At 33.7% G+C, this 20054-nt stretch overlaps 2 protein-coding genes across 2 annotated transcripts; one reads left to right on the top strand and one right to left on the bottom strand.

Moving 5' to 3' along the window:
• Positions 1 to 6544: 6544 nt before the first annotated feature.
• Positions 6545 to 9783, bottom strand: LOC21403037 (DNA-directed RNA polymerases II and V subunit 8A). Its single transcript, XM_010101639.2, has 5 exons — positions 9635 to 9783; positions 9392 to 9503; positions 8432 to 8589; positions 7344 to 7438; positions 6545 to 6868 (listed from the first exon to the last, which is right to left on the bottom strand). Exons 2-5 carry the CDS (start codon positions 9462 to 9464, stop codon positions 6736 to 6738), a joined length of 459 nt encoding a protein of 152 aa, XP_010099941.1. The 5' UTR covers positions 9465 to 9503; positions 9635 to 9783; the 3' UTR covers positions 6545 to 6735.
• A 3803-nt stretch (positions 9784 to 13586) lies between these two features.
• Positions 13587 to 19845, top strand: LOC21403038 (DNA ligase 1). The gene is made up of 12 exons (XM_024167869.1): positions 13587 to 13870; positions 13980 to 14043; positions 14766 to 15452; positions 16074 to 16208; positions 16310 to 16462; positions 16573 to 16650; positions 17175 to 17267; positions 17376 to 17495; positions 17896 to 17973; positions 18101 to 18280; positions 19024 to 19125; positions 19214 to 19845. The coding sequence occupies exons 1-12, from the start codon at positions 13860 to 13862 to the stop codon at positions 19445 to 19447; spliced, it is 1935 nt and encodes a 644-aa protein (XP_024023637.1). The 5' UTR covers positions 13587 to 13859; the 3' UTR covers positions 19448 to 19845.
• Positions 19846 to 20054: the final 209 nt, after the last annotated feature.

Raw genomic sequence — 20054 nt, forward strand, 5'->3', positions numbered from 1 at the left:
TCCGAATCACTAGAAACCATTGGACTTGAACTCCCACATGTATCCATGCCTGTCAAATTTTCCAAGTAATAAAACCATAGACTAAGCGGTTGCAAGAGTATGCTTAAATTAAGATAATCAATACTTAACATCACAATCAATATTCCCTGCAACTTTATGTTTTCAACAACATCACAATCACATATAAAACAGTAGCATTGGCCGGCAGCCTTGGTGGGAAAAAAACAGTTCACATTAAGCAAGAACAACAGTGTTCCCCCATGTGGTATTGAAAATTGTGGAAAGTTAGGGGGCATGTATGGATGAAAATTAGAAGTGGTAGGCTAAAATGTGTAAGAAGAAGCCGATATATATATATATTTATATTTAACAAAGAGAAAGACGAGACGAGTGAGAAATCATTACTTCCTCAATTCCTGAATTTTGTTATTTTTAGAATTAAAATATGTGAAGAGTATTATTAAGAAATAATTAGTTTGAATGGCAGCTTTTCATTTTTTCAAAACAAACAAAAAAAAAATTACATTGCCATCAAGCTGTAAGATCATCTCCAATGTAAATGTCAACGCTAATTGTATATCTAACATTAAAAAGTGTGATAATAGGAATTGAAATGTTGTGTTCCAATATATAATGTTATTTTAAATGCTAAATCTACTTTTGACCATAATTATTGAGTTTTGAAAGTTGTAAAAGTAAATTTTTAATTTTAAAATAATCTGAAAAAGTAAATGTTACAATGATTAATTGAAAAAGTAAACATATATACCAACCAATACTAATCAAATGTCAAATTTGTCATATATTATATTTAGTGATAAATTTATCAAAAAGTATAACATATAGAAAAATTTAGCACAACTAATATACCACTGCTTTGAAGAATATTTTTCACACTCAAATGTCAACTTTTCCATTGCCACATCAATTATAAATTAATTAGAAATTGATGTCTCTAATTATCTCCAAATGACCTGCCACATAAGCAAAACCGTTAAGTTTATAAAAAGAAATTGATGGAGTGGGTAATTTGATATATTTTCTATTTATCAGGGGGTGTTTTGAACCATTTTAAAAAATCAATGAGCACTTTAAAACATGATGCATGCTTTAAAAGGCATTTATGAATATAATCCATATATATTTACAGTTGGACTCAACAATAATAGAATCTGAAACTTATAAAATAAATTACACTAAAAAAAAAAAATTGTATATCCATTTTTTCCCTCCTTTGTCCTGCTTTTTCTCTATTAATTTTATAATGCTTCTTTTATATTATATTTCTCTTCCATTTATGCTAGGTATGAGTCAGAATTAATTGAGAAGATTGTGGAAGATGTATTGAGGAAATTAAATCGATTGCGACAAATTGCTATGGATACTAAGGGTAGCCTTGAGGAAATTGAATCACTGCTACGCTTTGGGTCACCAAATCCTCGTGGCATAGGCCTTTGGGGGATGGGTGGTATAGGCAATACTACTTTGGCCTGCGCCATTTTCAATCGATACTCTTATCAATTTAAAAGCTGTTGCTTTCATGAAAATGTTAGAGAAAATTCGCAGAAATATGGATTGCCTCGTCTCGAAATCGAATTGTTTTCTACGCTATTGGATCAAAGAAATCTAGAAACAATTGACCACTCTGTGAGAAATAGACTATAGGTAAAACGGTACTCATTGTTGTTGATGATATTGATGATATAGATCAGCTGGAGAAATTGATTGGAGATGATAGTTGGTTTGGTGAAGGAAGTAAAATCATCACAACGACAAGTGACAAACAAGTTATTTCAAATGCTGATAAGGAAGTATATGAAGTTAAAAAATTAGATTTCGAGAAACAACTTCAACTCCTTCAGTTGATTGCCTTTAAAACAAAGCCTTCCACAACGCCTAAGTGTTAGTGAATTATACTGGAAGCAATCCACTAGCTCTTAAAGTTTTAGGTTCCTCCCTTCATTGGGAAAATACATTGAGAAAACTAAAATTAATTCCTGATCTAAAAATTCAAAAGGTTTTGAAAATAAGTTATGACGGACTAGATCATAAACAACAAGATATTCTCCTTGATATTGCATGTTTTCTTAGAGGGGAGACAAGATATTTTATCGAAAGCATACTAAGTGATCGCGATTTGTTTGCATGTCTAGGGCTTGAAGTTCTCATAAACAAGTCTCTCGTAACCATTAATGGGGGCAAAGTTTGGATGCATGATTTGATAGAAGAGATGGGTTGGGAAATTGTTCGTCAACAATCTGTCAAACATCTTGGTACGCGTAGAAGGTTGTGGATTCCACAAGATATCTATCATGTCTTAGACAACAATAGGGTAAGTAATCTAATGATAAGAAACTAAAACATCTCTCTATTACATAATTACTTTTGGTAACTTTGTTTTCTTTTCATATTTCGTTTGATCATTATATTTATTATTTGTTTAAATTATCCAGGGAACCGAAGAAATTAAAGGAATATATATTGGCGTATCTAAGATCGATGATGATCTGCACTTGGAACCTATAGTTTTCAACAAGATATGCATAGACTCATATTCCTATCATACTAAATTCAAAGCACACCTTACTCAAGGTCTGCAATTTCTTCCTCGTTCTTTAAGATATTTGTGTTGGTATAACTACCCATCAGACCGATTTCTATCAAATTATAAGAAAAAAAAAATCTTGTTGAACTTGACGTGCCATGTATCAAGCTTAAGCAGTTTTGGAGTGATGTACTGGTGTGTTCATATTATATAAGTGTTTTTGGTAAAAATAATTATTATTATTATTATTTACTAAGTTATTTCATTTTTCTTGTAGAATCTTTACAAATTTGAAACATATTAACCTTGGTTATTCTAAGCAACTGATCAAACTTCCAGATCTATCTCGAGTTCTAAAACTAGAAAGTATTAATCTCGAGGGTTGTATAAACTTAGTTGAAATTCCTCCACTTAATTTCCAAGGATGTTTTGGATCTCTTACATTACGTGGCTGCACTAAGATTAAATCTCTTCCGAAGATATCGGGGAACATCTAATATTTAGATTTGGGACATACTAGGAAAAAAGAATTTCCCTTATCAATTGAGTATTTTAAAAGTCTTGTGGAGTTGAGCCTCAAAGGTTGTCAACATATCAAGAATCTCTTTGCTCTAATTCCGAGGAATATAGAAGTAATAAGTTTGAGTGGCACATCAATAGAACAAGTGTCTCCGTCATTAATTGATGATCTTCCTCGCCTGAGGGCATTTGATCTTTCAGAATGCAAAAAGCTCAAGAGTCTCCCGACAAACATTTTTAAGTTAAAGATCTCTTGAAGATCTTGGTCTTGGGGATTGTTCAAGATTGAAAAAATTCACAGGGATCCAGGTGTAACCAAGCTCGATTATAATCGAAAATATTTTTGGGCTCCGTCGTCGAGATTCGAGTTGGCGTAGAGAACTAGAGTTTGTCCCAAAATGGCTTTATTATTTAAGCTGTCTAAAGTTCTTGTCCCGCCACACTTAGTTTGCAACTACAACATCTCCAAATCAGGCAATTTCTTTTGTTCTCTTTCAAAGAGCTACGTCTACCTAACTACAATATAGTAGAAATTCCAATTTGGCTGAGCCTTTTATCGTCGTTAACTTATTTAGATCTAAGCGGGAACCCTTTTGAGAATATACCTTCGAGCATCAGACAACTTCATCAGCTGAAAACTCTCTACATTCAAAATTGCAAGAAGCTTCGATCTTTGCCTCAACTTCCATCGTCAATAAACCATCTCAAAATAAGTAAAACTATAAAGAAACATCCTAAAGTCAAACTATAAATAAAGATACTTTCTCTAATATACTTTCCTTAATATGTCCCCACAAGATGGAGCTCCGATAGAGATCCAATCTCGGAAGGATTTTTTTTTTTTTTTTTTTTTGCTTTAGAGGGCGTTTCCCCATGGTTGGCATAATTATAATTTGATGGGTTTTGCCATTTGCTTTGTTGCGGCATTAATCCCTGCAGGCACCTATTCTTCTTACTACTATTGGTATGTAGAAATTACGTTTGATTTACATCTTAAAAACAAGTACGGTCAAATCCACAAATATCGTAACTATGGCGGTAATTAGGTGAACCACCGTGATTTTTCGGTCGCTGATGTGGAGGAGGAGGAGGCTAAAATCACAAGTAGTGGTATTAGTTCCAACCATGTGTTCATGATATACAACGGCCCTAACATATTGTCCAACAAACACCCTGATGCAATAGAGGTATCATTCTATTTCAAATATAGAGTTTCGCCGAAAAATGGGAATTGTGATTCGATGATGAAAAGGATTGTAGTTGGTTTGGTATATGGGAAAGAAGCTGGAAACGAATAGTTCTGTGATAAAGTACTGTTGAAAAATAATTATTATCTGGTATTCTTATACGGCTCAACTATTATCTGGTATTCTTATCCGACTTTGATTTGAAAAATAATTATATATGCACTTAAAGTTGGATATTGAGACGCCTCTAAGTTGTTTGATAAAGTACTGTTGAAACAGAGTAATGTTATCTCATCGTTCAGTTCGTCGATTCGAGTTTTTAATTCTAACTGAGCTATGATTTTATTCTTATTTTTTTAACATTTTACACTCCAAGGATACTTTCATAAAAAGGTTACGATTTGGTCTCTCAGTTGTTTCATAAAATGCATCAATGCACATTCGAACGTATTCTTATATTTAAATGGTAAGTTTATAACGTTCCACAAAATATTGTTATACACTAAAACTTTTGGTCATATCCCACTTTAAACTTTTCCCCTAAATTTGAAAAACTCTACTTTTCGCTCTAAATTTTGAGTTTTGATTGTCAGTTTGATCGGTTTTGAAAGTTAGTTTTCTTTTGTTGAATGCTCTTTTGATTGTTGAACTTGTGTGATTTCAACTAATTATAAGAATAGCTTGATGGAGACGATGTTTGAATTTCACTACTCAATGTTATGGGGTTGTGTTTTTCTTCAAGCCATCGAAAATGTCTTCATAATTCATTGTGGTTCTATGTTCTCTCTGTTTTTCCTCTTTTCGTATCTTCTTAGTTTTCTTGTCTTCTACCTTTTCCGTGTTATACAGAAAGGAAGGTGAAAACCAATCAGTAATTTCATTTTTAGTTTTTTGGTGACTCCATAAAATTTTCTATTTCTCAAGTTGCGCTTTATGTCTTTGAGTTGTGTTCTATTTTCTATTTTATTAATTTCTCTCCTATGTCTGTTCAAAATAATAGATGAAAAACAGAAAGGCATGCATTGTTTTGCTCTTGGAAAGTTCCCAAAATTAAGACACATAAGGAATGATTTTCAGTCCAATAAAATTTATGGTTGATTGTCAAAAGAGTTACAAAACTCAGTTTTTTCTTTCCTTGGAGGAACTCTTCAGTACACCGGGTGTACTACGTCATATTACTTATATGGTACATCCATTTAATGAGAATGTACTATTTAAACATTTTGTCTATGACAGCTTTTTACTTTTATTTTTCCTAATAAGTATTTGCAATGATTGTTAAGTCAAAAGCATTTATCATTCTACTTAATTTATTTATATTAATCACTTAACTTTAAATTATTATTTTTATTCCTAAAATACTGTAATCAAATTTCTCTGGAACGTCCGTTGCTGAACTTTCTTTAAAATAAAATAAAAATAAAAACAAAAAAATTAAGTTGCTAACATATACTATTAGGTGCTTAGATTTTTGACAACTTTGGTTCAGCAAAATAATAAATATCCCTGTTTTGATATTAGCTTCATTTTGACTTGGTATTTCGGTTGATTATTTGACTTGGTATCTTGGACGGTTTGGAATAATACTACATTCGATTCTTTATTCATGGCAATATATATTTTGAACAATATGCACACACACACATATCAAATCAAATCTCCTGTGAAGAGTAGTCTTAACAAGTCAATTGAGACTAGCCCCGTTAGTGTTTAATGGATGTGTGAGTTGCTTTCCATGTATTTAACTTTTTTTAGTATAATATTTTTTCTCACATAAAATTAACTTTACAACTTAAATTTACAACTTAAGTTCTCAACTCGAGTTGTTGTGGAAGAAGTAAAAATTAGGCCCGTTCGGTTCACTAATTCGAATTTTTAATTCGAGTTGAAATATGATGTTGTGTGAGAACTTTTTACTGTAACAAAAAAATTAAATATAACAGTTTCTGAGAGTTTTTTACTGTAACAAAACTCGAATAAGCGAAATGAACGGGAAAGAGCTTCTTCTTTTAAAGTACTACCATAATAAGTGCTACCATGCAGGCAGTTGTCTATATTTTGCTCGTCAAAGTTGATTTTATGTCGATTCAACTTGTGAACGTTGTCTATTATACATATAAAAAAAATGTCCTAATAATTTAGAACATATTACATTCTTTCTTTCCTACTATTCCACCTCACCATATTTCAACAATTCAATACTTTCACATTTACCTTGTTATCCGCACCAAGAAAACAAAATTGTATCCCTGTTAGATAATTTGCCACTGGAAATTTTTCCTTTTTGTTTTTAAATAAAATACTAGAGAGAACAAAATAAAAAGCTCGCCATAAAACATCTCTAATAGTGGGTTTTTTTTTTTTTTAACCCTCTAATAGTTGAAAACACGATGAAGTTTTCAAAAATGCACTTAGGCATCGTTTGAAAACAACTAAAAACACTTTTATCCAACAAAACTTTATAGTTTGCCAGTTGTAACACTTCTAATCTGTAACAAAGTCATTTGACACCTTCCTAATGAGAAGAAACATCTTCTGATCATGCTTAAACTTGGTACACTGGGCAGGATCCCCATTCAGCATCATTTGAAGCCCGCCAAACGAGACGTATATGCCACTGAAAAGAAAAAAAGACACATCCAACAAAGATGCTTGTTAAATTTGACAAAGATTTAAAGAAAATGATAATTGGAAACTATTATTTTTAGGCTCCGTTTGGTATAATGGTTCAAACCAGTGTGATTTTAGTTTTGATTTTGAAACTAGAATCATGATTTATAATTTTGGATCCAAACCATAGTTCTGGAACCGGAATCATAACCAGAGGTTTGAACCATCCAAATTCAAGGGAGAGGTGATTTTATTTTTTAGAGTGGTTTTGATTTAAAACATTACATCAAGATTCAAACTTTGAATCATAACCATCCAAATCAAACACTAGTTTTCAAGAGCCACTTTTTACTTTTTGCAAACAAACAAAGGTTTGAACCAGAATCATGGTTCCAGTTCTAGAACCCTCATACCAAACGCAACCTTAAACTGTGTGTGTGTGTGTGACATAAGAGAAAAGGTAATAATACTATGTCACATACACTTTAAAATCTGATCCTGAACCTTCTTCCGTCAATTTATAGAGCAAGCCATGCATGATGTATTCAAATTTGTCTGCAAGTGATTTCTGCTCAGCCTGAGAACATAAACATGAAATGTTTTCAGTAACTTGACCATCACAACACAGGAAAAAAAAAAAAAAAAAAAAAAAAAAAAAAAAAGGGGGGAAAAAAAAAAAAAAAAAAAAAAAAAAAAAAAAGGAGCGGGACAAAATATCAAGAAAATGAACACAAGATGAGATTTTCTAATGTAGCTCAGTTAAAAGGGATTTTCATTTCGTGGGATCTCATAAGTAGGCAAAGAGGCTCAGGTGTTAATTACGAAACTTCACACTCCTATATTCCAGTATTGTCAATAATAAATAAAATAAAAAATAATAATGAAATAGAAATGGTCCTACGTTTCCTGACTCGCTCTAAGTATTCTCTCCAATCCTGACTCTCTAAAATGAAAACAGAGTCAAGAACAGAAACCTCTCATTAGTTCTTTGTATTTTTGCTTAGCTAGTTATTCTCTAGTCTCTGCAGGTTGTTTTCCTCTAGCTAGATATCTTTCGCTCCTGGTCTCCCGGAATTTAGCATTGTGCTCGTCAGCAAGATCTCTCCGCAGCTTGATAATTCAGTTTTACTTGTCGTGAGAATTTACCTGGTTAAACTCTTAAATAAACTGTTTGTCAGAAACTCTATTTGGTCAGCTCCCCATCAATCTACACTCTTCTAAAGAGTTTATGGTCGATTATAACTTTATTCTTGCCGGTTTCTTGTAAAGAAGTTTCAGAATGAAATTGATCTGTGGTTCACAAATTAATATCCTGTTTTAATTTTTGTTCCTAAATCATCTTGCTAATTATCTCAGACTCTGATCATCCCTTTTACAACGCAAACATCAACAACTGGGCACTGGAATTAAGAAGCAAGCAAAAGAGTATTCAACAACTACTTTTTCTAGAAAATTTCAGGTGTCAACTAAAACAAAAGCATGTAACAAGTTTGCAAATACGAGTTTAAATTTTAGTCATTCAATATCTTGTGGAAGACGAGACTACACATTGCAAAAGGAATAAGGTTACCTGTTTATGGTAGTCGGCGACGGGTACTCCGTTCCAATTTAGTGTGGGAGATAGTACCATCACAAATCTATCTCCTTCCTTCATAGGATATATCTCAGTATTCACATCTAGGTGCATCAACATACCATGCTTCTCACTATGCGCTTTTATCCTAGTAACTAAAACAACACAAACACGGAGAAAAACAAAATGATTCCCAAAATTCCACCGAAACACAAATAAAAAAGTTGAAGAATTCTTTGGTTGGTTAGGGAAAAAATACCAGTAGACACATTTCTGAACTATCAGATTTTCATCAATTTATGTTAAACTGACATACTTTTCTTAACCTGATATGTCAATCGAACGACTCAAAACTACGTCTCACAGGTAGGTTTTTTTCATACCTTACCACAAAATTCTCCCAAAAAAAATAAAGTTTTCAGCAATTACAAAGAATGTCAAATCGATACTCAAGAAAACTTTTTGCAGGGCATGAAGAAATACTTTAGATTTCCATCAAATTTCATTAGTTTATCGCACTTTTCTGCATACGGTAATTTTGATGAGAAGTGACGGTTCAGAATTGTGTCCTATTGGTAAAGTCTATTTTTTTTTCCTTGCCCAACCTCATGATTCAATAAGGAACAAAGAGCATACACATCATGGAGAACCTTAGATCAAATTTTCCGGAGCAAAGCTTTAGAGAAGTACAGAAACTCAGATGTGACATCTTTCATAGTAAAATCAAGTCCTAGAAATTTCTCTGATTCTGAAGACATTTTGCAACTACAATCTAAATTGCAATTCACAAACACATCTTAACCCTACACAACAAACACATATGACATAATAATACAATGCCAGCAAATAAATAAATAAATAAATAAATAAGACTTTGCCTATATGAATATCATGATCATCTTCATATGCTAAAAACGCCAAATCTCTCTCGCTCTCTCTCTACCATAAAAAGCGTACCTTTATCAAACTTTTCTTTATTTGGGTTTAATTCTTCCACTGAGAAAATATCGTCGAAGAGGAAATCAACCATCCTTTACAGACAAATCGCCCCTTAACAAAAAATGGGCACCTATAAAAAAAATACAAGAAAATAAAAGGAAGGGAAAGAATCAGAGAGAAGTAAAAACTACAAGAGAACGAATTTATCAACAAAAATACTAGAGCAAAACTCAAAAAAAAAAAAAAAAAAAAAAAACAAACCTTTGGAAAAAAGCTAAACGGTTTAGTTTAGCTAGAATTAAATTAAGAGAAGGGCAAATTTTCCGGCTTCGTCGGTGGAAGAGATTAGAGAAGAGAAGAGGGACTTGGGTTATTGTTGTACACTCTGCAGAGCCGCACCCGCTGGTATTGAAATGGTATGGAAAGAGGAGTGCAGGGTTTAGTTGTGGGAATTTTTGCATTTTATAGAGACGACGACGTGGTTTAGTTTAGCTAGAATTAAATTAAGAGAAGGGCAAATTTTCCGGCTTCGTCGGTGGAAGAGATTAGAGAAGAGAAGAGGGACTTGGGTTATTGTTGTACACTCTGCAGAGCCGCACCCGCTGGTATTGAAATGGTATGGAAAGAGGAGTGCAGGGTTTAGTTGTGGGAATTTTTGCATTTTATAGAGACGACGACGTCGTTTTTTTTAGAAAAGTAGGCAGACGACGTCGTTTTTTGGAGAAAAGTGGGCAGACGACGTCGTTTTTTTGAGAAAAGTGGGCAGACGACATTGTTCGTTTGCCGTTCTTAAAATCCGCGGGTTTGAAGCTGGACAAATAAAATTGATTAGCGATTCTTATAAAATTTAACCCAAAAAAAAAAAATCATATGCTCATCGCATGACATTTTGGGACTCATTTAGTTCATTAATTTGAGAATTTTTATATGAGAATTTTATATGTAATTTTATATGAGTTTTGTTATAGTAAAAAAACTCTCAGAAACAGTCACATCTTATTTTTTTGTTATAGTAAAAAACTCTCATATAAAATCGCATCTCAACTCGACTCAACGAACTAAACGAGCCCTAAAAGTTAATTTCCATAAATAGTCTTAAAATTTTAGATGTTTTCAGTTTTAGTCCTTAATGTACACAAATTCCATCAACTTTTAACGTCTATTACACAAAATAGTCCAAATTGAAACAAAATAAAATTTCATAAACTAACTGTGAGACGTTTAAAAAGTCAAGAACCAAAGTAGATTTAAGATAAATCTCGTGAACTATTTGTAGAATTAATCCTTAAAATTTTATAGAAATAGTTACAATATATGCAAATTTTTTTCTCTTTTACTATTAAACTATTGAAAACTTTAATATTTTGTAACTTTCTATTATTATGCATACAAAATTTTCAAATTCTCTCTTTTTTACTATTAAACCTCGTAAAAAAAATTTAGGGTCTGTTTGGTTCACGTATTTAAGTTAGTAATTTTGATTCATTAGCAGAAATTTTGTTAGAGAAGAAATTTTTTAATTAAAGTTCTTTGTGAGATGAAAAATACTATAACATAATCAGAATTATTAGTTCAAGTATAAGAACTAAACGGGGCCTTACGGAATGTTTAGGAGACGTATTCAAACCTATGATTCTGATTTTGTTACATACTAAATACGGGCGTGTTGATCCCAATCCCGTTGCATAAGCCTATCCCCTTCACACCCTCTTTCGTCGACTTCAATCTCGTTCTTAATCCTCTCCTTGTGCGACCCACACCCCAAAAGTTTACTCAATTTTCACTTGATTAGCTCAATAGATTTATTTATTGAGGAGGTTTTATAAAAACTAAATGATATAAGTTGTTATAATCTTACTACAATACCATTGCATACCATATCGCATGCATTCCACTTGATTTAGTCCCTTGAAAATCAAGTACCATTTTAATTTTAATGTTGATGTTGACATTTCTAAAGTCGGGACCTAATTTCAAAATCAAGGGACATTTAGTTGGAGGATTCAAACCATGATTTGAATCATGATTCATGGTTCGATACAGTATTTTTTCTCATAAAAAATACACGTAAATAGAAAATGATATTAATCACATGATTCTAATCCATGAACCAAACGTCTCCCAAAAAATTAAAACCAAGTTGTCACCTACTAAATACATCAAGAATCAATAAACCTTAAGAAAAAAGGGAAAAAAGGGAAAAAAAAAATACACGACAGATAAAGAGAAAACTTTGTCACGGAAATTATTGTAGACATTAAAAGTATTTGAAATCAATATTTCTTTTTTTAGGTTATTTTCATCAATGACTTCTGAGGATGTGCACATGTCTTAGTTTGACCCTCGATGTTCCTTTTTTAAGACCTAGCTACCTTGAAATTTCTAAATTATAAAGCTTATCCCCTTTGTTAATAAAATTATAAATTTTCTAACAAAATGTAGCATGAATGGCTTGTGAATGTTTTAAGAGGCATAAAATGGTTAAAATAAAAGCATGTCTAAAAGAAATTTATTTCAAAGAGGAAAAAGTAAATTTGAACTGAGCAACATCATCTTATTTTAATTTTTTTTAAAATCTACTTGACTTTTTGTCTCTTTTAAAAGCTCGCGTGTCATTCTCGTATTAGATTCTGTATGACAAAAAAAATAGTAGGGCAACACTATATAGTTAAAAAATGTGAGGGTTGCTTGATCTCTAAGATCAAAATTACACAAATACATATTCAGGGACTAAAAATGTAAATAATCCTTCTTTTTTTTATAATTTCACTTGTGCCCTTAAATTTTAGAGTCATTTTTAGTTTGTCCTTTAAACATTAAAAACTCTCACGTTACCTCATAAACAATGAATTGTTCCCACTTAACCTTTGTTGTTCTAACTTCTGTTAAAAATAAATAAATAAAAAGAATAACGCAGTCATGTAGACTTTTATTTGAATTTATGTTTAAAAGAAATAAATAGAAACTATGTGACCACATTTAACCCGTTTTTTTTTTTTTTATTAACAGAAATTCTTACAAAAGGACATATAGAATAAATTCAAAATTCATGGGACAAATTAGAATGAACCTAAAGTTGAGGATTTTTTTTTTTTTTCAAATTGGAAAAGGTGCAAACCAAATCACCATGTCAAGTTTCGGTCAAAAGAAACAATAGACCCTTTTGCGATACTCTTACAGCCCGTTTAGTTCATAGATTAGAACCATGATATTAGAACTATTTTTGATTTACGTGTGTTTTTTGTGAGAGAAAATACTGTAGCAAACCATGAACCATGATTTGAATCAAAGAACGAATCCTCCAACCAAACACGCTCAATTCTTAACAATATACCCCTGCTCTAAGTTTGGTTTAGGCTAAGGGGATGTGGGATTAACTCTTCATTAAGTGAAGCCTGATGTATTGACAATAGTTCACCTCTGAGGACCAATAATTTTGATGTATCTAACTTATTATCTTATTTTTTAAAAGTGAAGATTGATTGTGTTTTTCGGAAGGCAAATAATGCAACACATCTTCTAGCTTCTTTTACTCTTAATATAGACTTAATATAGACGATAAGCTTATTTAGTTGGAGGAATCTTGTCTACCTATAAAACTGTTATTGTACTTAATGCTTTTAATCAATAATAGTAATTTCTGATTTTTTTTAAAAAACCATTTTTATCAATTGTTTAAGAATAGTCTGGAAAAAGAATAAAGAACCAAACTGTTCTTAACCATTTTAAAGAGAAACACGCCACATAATCTTGTCCTTTCAATTTATTATCCTCAACTCGAGAAACGACTTGTCATTTTTTCAATTCGCTTGCACCTTTGCTATTTTTCAAGTTTTATTATTATTATTGTTATTAAATTATTAATATTATTATTACTATTATGAAGTTTTTCTCGCAGTCACTCTCACTAATAGTGTTAATTTTTAACTGTTAAATTATGTTAAAATCACATTATATTTAAAAAATATATAAAAAAATAATTTTTAATACACATTTAACGGTCGAAAATAAAAACTATCCATTTTTTTTTTTCAACCGGAGAAGTTCCTTTATTGTTATTGTTAAACCAAAAGTAATGATAGAACATTTTCCTAGCAAATCTTACAAACGACATTTTCCTAGCAAACCTTTACAAACGACATTTAAAAACCATACAAACGACATTTTCCTGGCACCAAAAAAGAAAAAAGAAAAAAATTCCGCTCACAGCTCTTGAAGCTAAAAAAATAGTAAAATTAAAATACTCTCTCTCTCTCCCCTGTTACAGGCAATTCCCTCAGTCGCGGTGGGTTTCGGTGACGCCATGGTTCCGTTCTCTCACTACTGATCATCATCATCGTCTCCTTGATTTACGCATTCCTGATCCTCTTAAAAACCCATTTTCTCAGTCTGCATTTGACTGTTATTCAGTGCCCAGTCGAAACGAAACTCCTTTGCGTTTCTTCTCTCAGTCATTTTCTCGAACAGCTCTCCTGTGCAGAGCACCATGTTGCTGAGGTACTTCACTCGCATTTGTTTCCAATCTGGGTGTCTCTAATTTCTCCCCATTGATGATGTTAGGACGCCATTGTTGAGCTTGATGTCCCAATTTTGCGTGTTTTTGCAGGTCAATCTTGGAGCTCTCGTCCCGTCGTGCTGTTAGAAGAATCCCTAGGCAGATTACATCTCAGGCATGTAAATATTTATTGTAAAATTCATTTCAAGAATCACGGGTTATCATATGAATTGTTGTCATTTGAATATGTTGCAATATGCTACTGTTAATTGATTTCCAATGCCGATTAGTCCACACTGAAACTTATGAGGAAAAGTGAAGGGGAATAATTGCACTGGGCTTCAAGGTTAGCCTGGAGTAGCCCGATATTCTTATATGGCTGTGGTTATGTTGGCTGTGGTTATGTTTATATTTAGACGATCTGGGACTCGGGTATTTTACCCTTAATACTTAGTTGATAATGCATTTGGTCGTTTCCGTGGCAGTAGGTACATATTTTTTTAGAAAGGAAATCATCAACTACTAACATGTATTGAAACTCACTTTATTTCTAAGCTATTGGATGGACGAACGGACTAGTTTAGGACAGTTTGGTAGATTAGGGACTCATTTTGGGACGTTTTAAATGTCAAGGATCAAAATGGCATTTGACCTCTTGTTCGGAGACTAAATGAATTTTACCTTTTTGATTTTACCATTTTTCTGTTGTTTCAAAAATAATCAGAAAGAAAAAAGATATAGTTAATAATGCTTTCGGTTTTCAATTGCAGTAGATACATACATTTCTCAGGAATTGGTTTGGAACTTGCTAGGATGTTATGGAAACCATTTGTTCCCTTTTCGACATTTTTGTTTCATTTGTAAATTGTGTTTTTGGTGTACAAACAATTGTAGCAGACACCAATATTTCTCAGAAGGGAATTATCAACTACACCCCAGAAAAGCGCAACCCCTCAACCTAATGCTGCAGGCAAGCCTGCAGAATCCGCTGGCTCTGGATCGAAACTCATCTTTGGAAGTGCCGTTGTTGGTGCCACCATTTTGGCTGCATATCAAACGGGATATCTGGACCGAGTTCTTGGTGGTAAGGATCAGCATGGTTCTCCAAAGGCAGTTGAAGGACCAACTGAGAGCAGAGATGTGAAAGATATTGAGCAGCTTGAGAGCCACGCGGTTTTGCCCGATAGTAAGGAAGCTAAGGAAGTGGCTTCTGCTCCTGCTGAGAAAATTGAAACTCCTCCGGATCAGCCCCATGTTGTAGACTCAAGTGAAAAACAAGATGAGATTCAGTCTCAAGCACAAGATAAGTCTGATGCGAAACCAGATGAAAGTGTCATTCCTATCAAAGGGAAAGATCTGCTGGATGATTCTCAAAGAAGAACAACATCTGCTGATCAAAGTTCAGTTTCTGGTGTATCATCTGAAGGGGGTGTAGATGTAAACAGTGCCGAGGAAAACACTGACAAGGGATCAAATGAGGAAGTCCAAACTTCACCAATATCTACCCAGATCAATGAAGCTGAGGAAGTATGTGAGGTGAAAGTTGCGTCACCTGTGCACATTACCATAGAGGAAAAGGAGGAGGTAGTCATGGTTTTGGCTTGTTATAATCAACTAATAGTCTAATACATGTTATGCATTATTATTATTTGGGTCTTGCTTCATGATGGAAGTTATTGTGTTTCTCAACGAGTGCGCGGTAATTTTTGAATTACTGTTGAAGGTGATAATGAAACTTGAGCTCGACCAGGGGTTTTGAAGCTAGATTCTGTTCATTCATGCATTGTTGTTTATGCATCAATGGCTGTAAGCTATTGTAAAATTTCTTTATGCTCCTCAACCCCTTTCTTCCACTAACAAACTTAAAGCAAATAATGATAAAAGGAGGGATAACATGATACTGCCTTATGGTCTTAGTACCCTAATTCATCTCTTTCTCATCTTGGGATGGAAAGGCTTCATAAAAACAGCTTCTAGACTGTATAGTTTTGATACCATTGGGCGATCTTGAGGAATTTTATTGTTTCAAGATTTCTTCTATTAACTTTGGGAACAAAACTATAAATAATTTTCTGTATTCTGTAACCTAACTCCATTTATTTGCATACTTTTGTATATTCTATTGGTAGCAAAAAATTATTTGGCTGCTCTTTTGAATCTTATTTTTTATATTTTGAATTTGGTTCTGGTGATTCGCATTTGCAGGATTCGTTAAGTAAAGATGTAGAACAACCTAGTTCTCTCCTTGAAGCGTATCATTTAAGGGATAAGGCTTATGGAAGCAGTGAAACATCTTTGTATAGACATAGTGACGATGACCACTTTGCTACGGAAAAAGAGGTAAGATCTGCTTTCTTTTTTTGTTATTTTTTTCTTATCATGGTCTAAATGAAGTAAAGGAATGTCCAATATTTGCCTAAACTGGTCATCTGGACGGACAGGCCTTAAGTAATGCTCTTGAAGAGTTGGGTGATAGTTACATAACCAAAGATGGAAAATTAGTTCTCGACTTTTTACAAGCCATTCATACAGCTGAACAAAGGCAAGCTGAAATAGATGCCCGTTTGTATGCGGAAGAAAAGAGAGCATTGAAGGTGTGAACTATTGTATCTTTATCATAGCATAAATTGTTCCTGAGATTTATATATTCACTATAACAAGGTTCTCACTATTATATTGTTTAACTTTTTACAAATTGTTGTAGGATAAGCATGAAAAAGAGTTGAAGGATGCTGCAGTGAGAGAACTGATGCTTGCAGAAGAGGCAGCAATGCTAGACAAGGTTGCACTTCTTTCCATCTGTTTCTCTTTCAATTTCTCCCTCTTCTATTCTTTTTTATTTCAGATTTTTGCCTGCTCATGATTTTTTGGTTTTTTCTTTTGTTTTTTTTTTTTTCTGGTCTGATTAAAAAAAACATAAAAATTGGTTTCTGATGAGCAATTTTATGAAAAAAAAAAATACTCTGCATTTATGTGACACGGTTTTAGAGCCAAGAGCAGTCTGATGGCTTGAGATGAATTATGGACTGCAGTTAGCACCTTGTATGTCATAACCCTGAACAAATTTAAACTTTAATAAGAATTAAAAATTCAATTTGCAAATATTCTTGAACATGGAAGTACTACAAACTTGTAGACTTACACTCGAATAACCTAACCATGGCTGCATCTATTTGGCAAATTCATTGCCTTCTGATTACTGAAAAGTGAAGATACAAAACCAACCCGGTACTTGCTCACTCTCAGTCTCCATAAACAATAACAACTTCGGATTACTGAAAATTACAGCTTTTTATCTTGTTTCAGGAATTAAAGAGAGAAAGAGCAAAAGCAGCTGCTGCACTCAAGTCACTTCAAGAAAAACTTGAAGAGAAATATAAGACAGAGCTGGAGCAGAAGGTAGAAGCTTTGGTTCATACTTCAAAAAGTTTTATAAGGTGCATCAGCATCTGAGCAGTGATAGTTGTTATTTTTAAAATTCAAGTTGATAATCTATTAGCATTTCAGCAACGTGAGGCTGAATCCAAGTTGGAAAAGGTGGAAGAATTAGGGAAAGCGGAACTGGCCGCAAAAATTGTTAGTGAGAAGGCAGCCCAACTTGAAAGAATAGCAGAAGCAAATCTTAATGTAAGATATGCTTAGTTTAATGTCCTTAGTTTGATATTAATGTAAGATATGCTTAGTTTAATGTCCTTAGTTTGATACTCGTTCATATTTGATATATTCGAAAAAGGTTGATGAGATTCTGTGGCAGAAAAAGATCATAAGAGTGATTTTTTAAAAGTTCAGTTAAAAAGAGTTTTCAGCATATGCTTTGCATTGACAGATAAATTGATTGCTATATAAAGATTGAACAGAAAATTCAGAATTCTATTTGGGGAACTCCTGTGGAAATGACTAGTTTCAGAATAAAGTTGTCGCCATTATCAAGATGTAGTTTTCACAATGCATACATCTATCAATGTGATGCCATTTCCGAGAGTTTATTTCCTATAAAAGCTGACATAGTCTAGCATCTCTTTTGTAGATAAATGCCTTGTGTATGGCCTTCTATGCACGGTCTGAAGAGGCTCGTCGAAGTCACTCTGCTCACAAGCTTGCTTTGGTAAAAGCTTTTCTTTGTCATGTAGTTATTGTGAACCTTTGGTTATAATAGAACACTCTGTCTATTCGCTGTAATTTTTCTGAACTGCGACGCCATAAACCTATGGTTATATTTATGGATCTTGTAGGGAGCACTTGCACTAGAAGATGCACTTTCAAAAGGGTTGCCAATTCAAACGGAGATGGAGGCTTTGCACAATTATCTTGAAGGCATTGATAAGGATTCAATATTAGACTTGGTGTTATCTTCCCTTCCTGATGAAACAAGAAACAGGGGCACAGACACTTTGTTGCAACTTAACCAGAAGGCAAGTTACTTTATGATTAAATTTTTTATTCGTCTCTTGAATGAAGATAAGATCTTAGTTGAACACATTGTAAACACGAATTAAAGTTCCATGGTATGGATGCTGGAATGTAATGAAAAGGTAAGGGGTTTGTAAAGGAAAAGAAAGGAATGAGAATAGGGATAATTGATTCCCTTTTTAGTGTTTACTTACTCATTAGAAGGTTGAATGGGAAACAATCCAATTCCCTTTCGAGTTTTTACTAAACATAGAAATAGAAATTTTATCAATGTAATTACTGAAATGTCCTTTGCATAAATTAAATAATCATTGGCTCATAACATGTGAACTTATCAAGGATATACAAATAAATTTGGCATTCATTCCTTTTAAACGGAAACCAATACCAAAGGGTCCAAGGATTGGTAGGCGGACCCCAGTGCCAAAGAGGCTCCCGTACTATGACAGGCTCGGGAGAAAGTTCAATCCCATATGTACGCGGCCTTACCCCCCGAAGGAGAGGCCGTTTCCGGGATTCGAACCTTGGACCCCGGGTGCAAATGCAAGCGCTCCCACCACGGTGTCAAGGCCCGCCTTCGGTCCAAGGATTGGTATTCTTTTTAAATTGTGTGGGGCTGCTAAACTAGTATACTTAACTTTTTTAAGTCGACACATGATTTAGTAGGAAGGGGAAACACTCTTCCTTTCCTTTTCCAAAATTATGTGCAGTAAATGCGATGTGCTAACTTCCGTTTCTTTATCAGTTCGATGCCTTAAAAGGGACTCTGCGGCACTTCAGTTTAATCCCTCCAGGTGGCGGCGGCATTTTAGCACATTCTGTCGCACATTTAGCATCCTGGTTGAAGGTAAAGAGCTAGCGAAATCTTTCTTTTATCACCGCATATTTCTGTGACCGAAACATCTTTTTTTAAGTGCCTTGCAACTCTTGTGCAGGTTAAGGAAGCTGACCAATCCGGCGATGGAATTGAATCTCTGATCAACAAAGTTGAGTCCTATTTGGCTGAAGGGAAAATAGCTGAAGCAGCAAATGTTCTTGAAGAAGGTGTCCAAGGCACCCAAGCCTCGGAAATAGTTCGCGACTGGGTGAGGCATGCCAGGAATAGAGCCATTACAGAGCAAGCTCTAGCACTGCTTCAGTCCTATGCAACTTCCATCAGCCTTGCATAAATCTTCAAGTTTTGATCAATCGTTATGGGCCCTACATGTTTTGGTCTTACCCTTTTGATATTCCGATTGACTTGGAAGTCAACCAAACACAGTTTTTTTAGCAAGACTGATCATCAATACAAAGAAATAGAAATCACCTAGTTCAACAAATAATTGACAGGAACATGGAGATGACCCTTTTTTTTTCCCTGCGATCTGAATTCAATTCTTGGCGAGCTTTGTAAGAAAATGTAATCTTTTTCTTCTGGTCCAATTCAAAATGGCCTTATTGAATAAAATTTTGTCTCTTGTTTCTTGTTAAGTAAATTCTGAGTCGATCGTTCATTTAGGGCAATATTTTCATCTTCAAGTCTTATGAAAAAAGTAAATGGATATGAAGAGCACTGTCCCATGGCCCCAGTAGAATTACCCTCTCCTCATGGCCCCAGTGAATACCTCTATACTATTTCATTCAATTACTCTCTCTCTCTCTCTCTCTCTCTCTCTCTTTCTCTCTCTCTCTCTCTCTATATATATATATATATATATATATGTATATGTATATTTATATGTATATATCACTATTTACACATTTACCCCTTGAACTTTTTGTGGTTTGGTAACTTGC

Source organism: Morus notabilis, unplaced genomic scaffold (genome assembly GCF_000414095.1).
Source record: "Morus notabilis unplaced genomic scaffold, ASM41409v2 Scaffold604, whole genome shotgun sequence".
In the NCBI taxonomy this organism is placed as follows: domain Eukaryota; kingdom Viridiplantae; phylum Streptophyta; class Magnoliopsida; order Rosales; family Moraceae; genus Morus; species Morus notabilis.

Bases quoted from the DNA above. Each gene is read 5' to 3' on its own strand.
- LOC21403038 (XM_024167869.1), top strand. The intron at 16,463-16,572 runs GTGTGAACTATT...AAATTGTTGTAG, and splicing joins AAGAAAAGAGAGCATTGAAG to GATAAGCATGAAAAAGAGTT. The intron at 18,281-19,023 runs GCAAGTTACTTT...TTTCTTTATCAG, and splicing joins TGTTGCAACTTAACCAGAAG to TTCGATGCCTTAAAAGGGAC.
- LOC21403037 (XM_010101639.2), bottom strand. From the start codon at position 9,464: ATGGTTGATTTCCTCTTCGACGATATTTTCTCAGTGGAAGAATTAAAC. The intron at 8,590-9,391 runs GTACGCTTTTTA...GTGTTGTTTTAG, and splicing joins TAAAGAAAAGTTTGATAAAG to TTACTAGGATAAAAGCGCAT. The intron at 7,439-8,431 runs GTAACCTTATTC...TTATGTTCTCAG, and splicing joins TCGCCGACTACCATAAACAG to GCTGAGCAGAAATCACTTGC.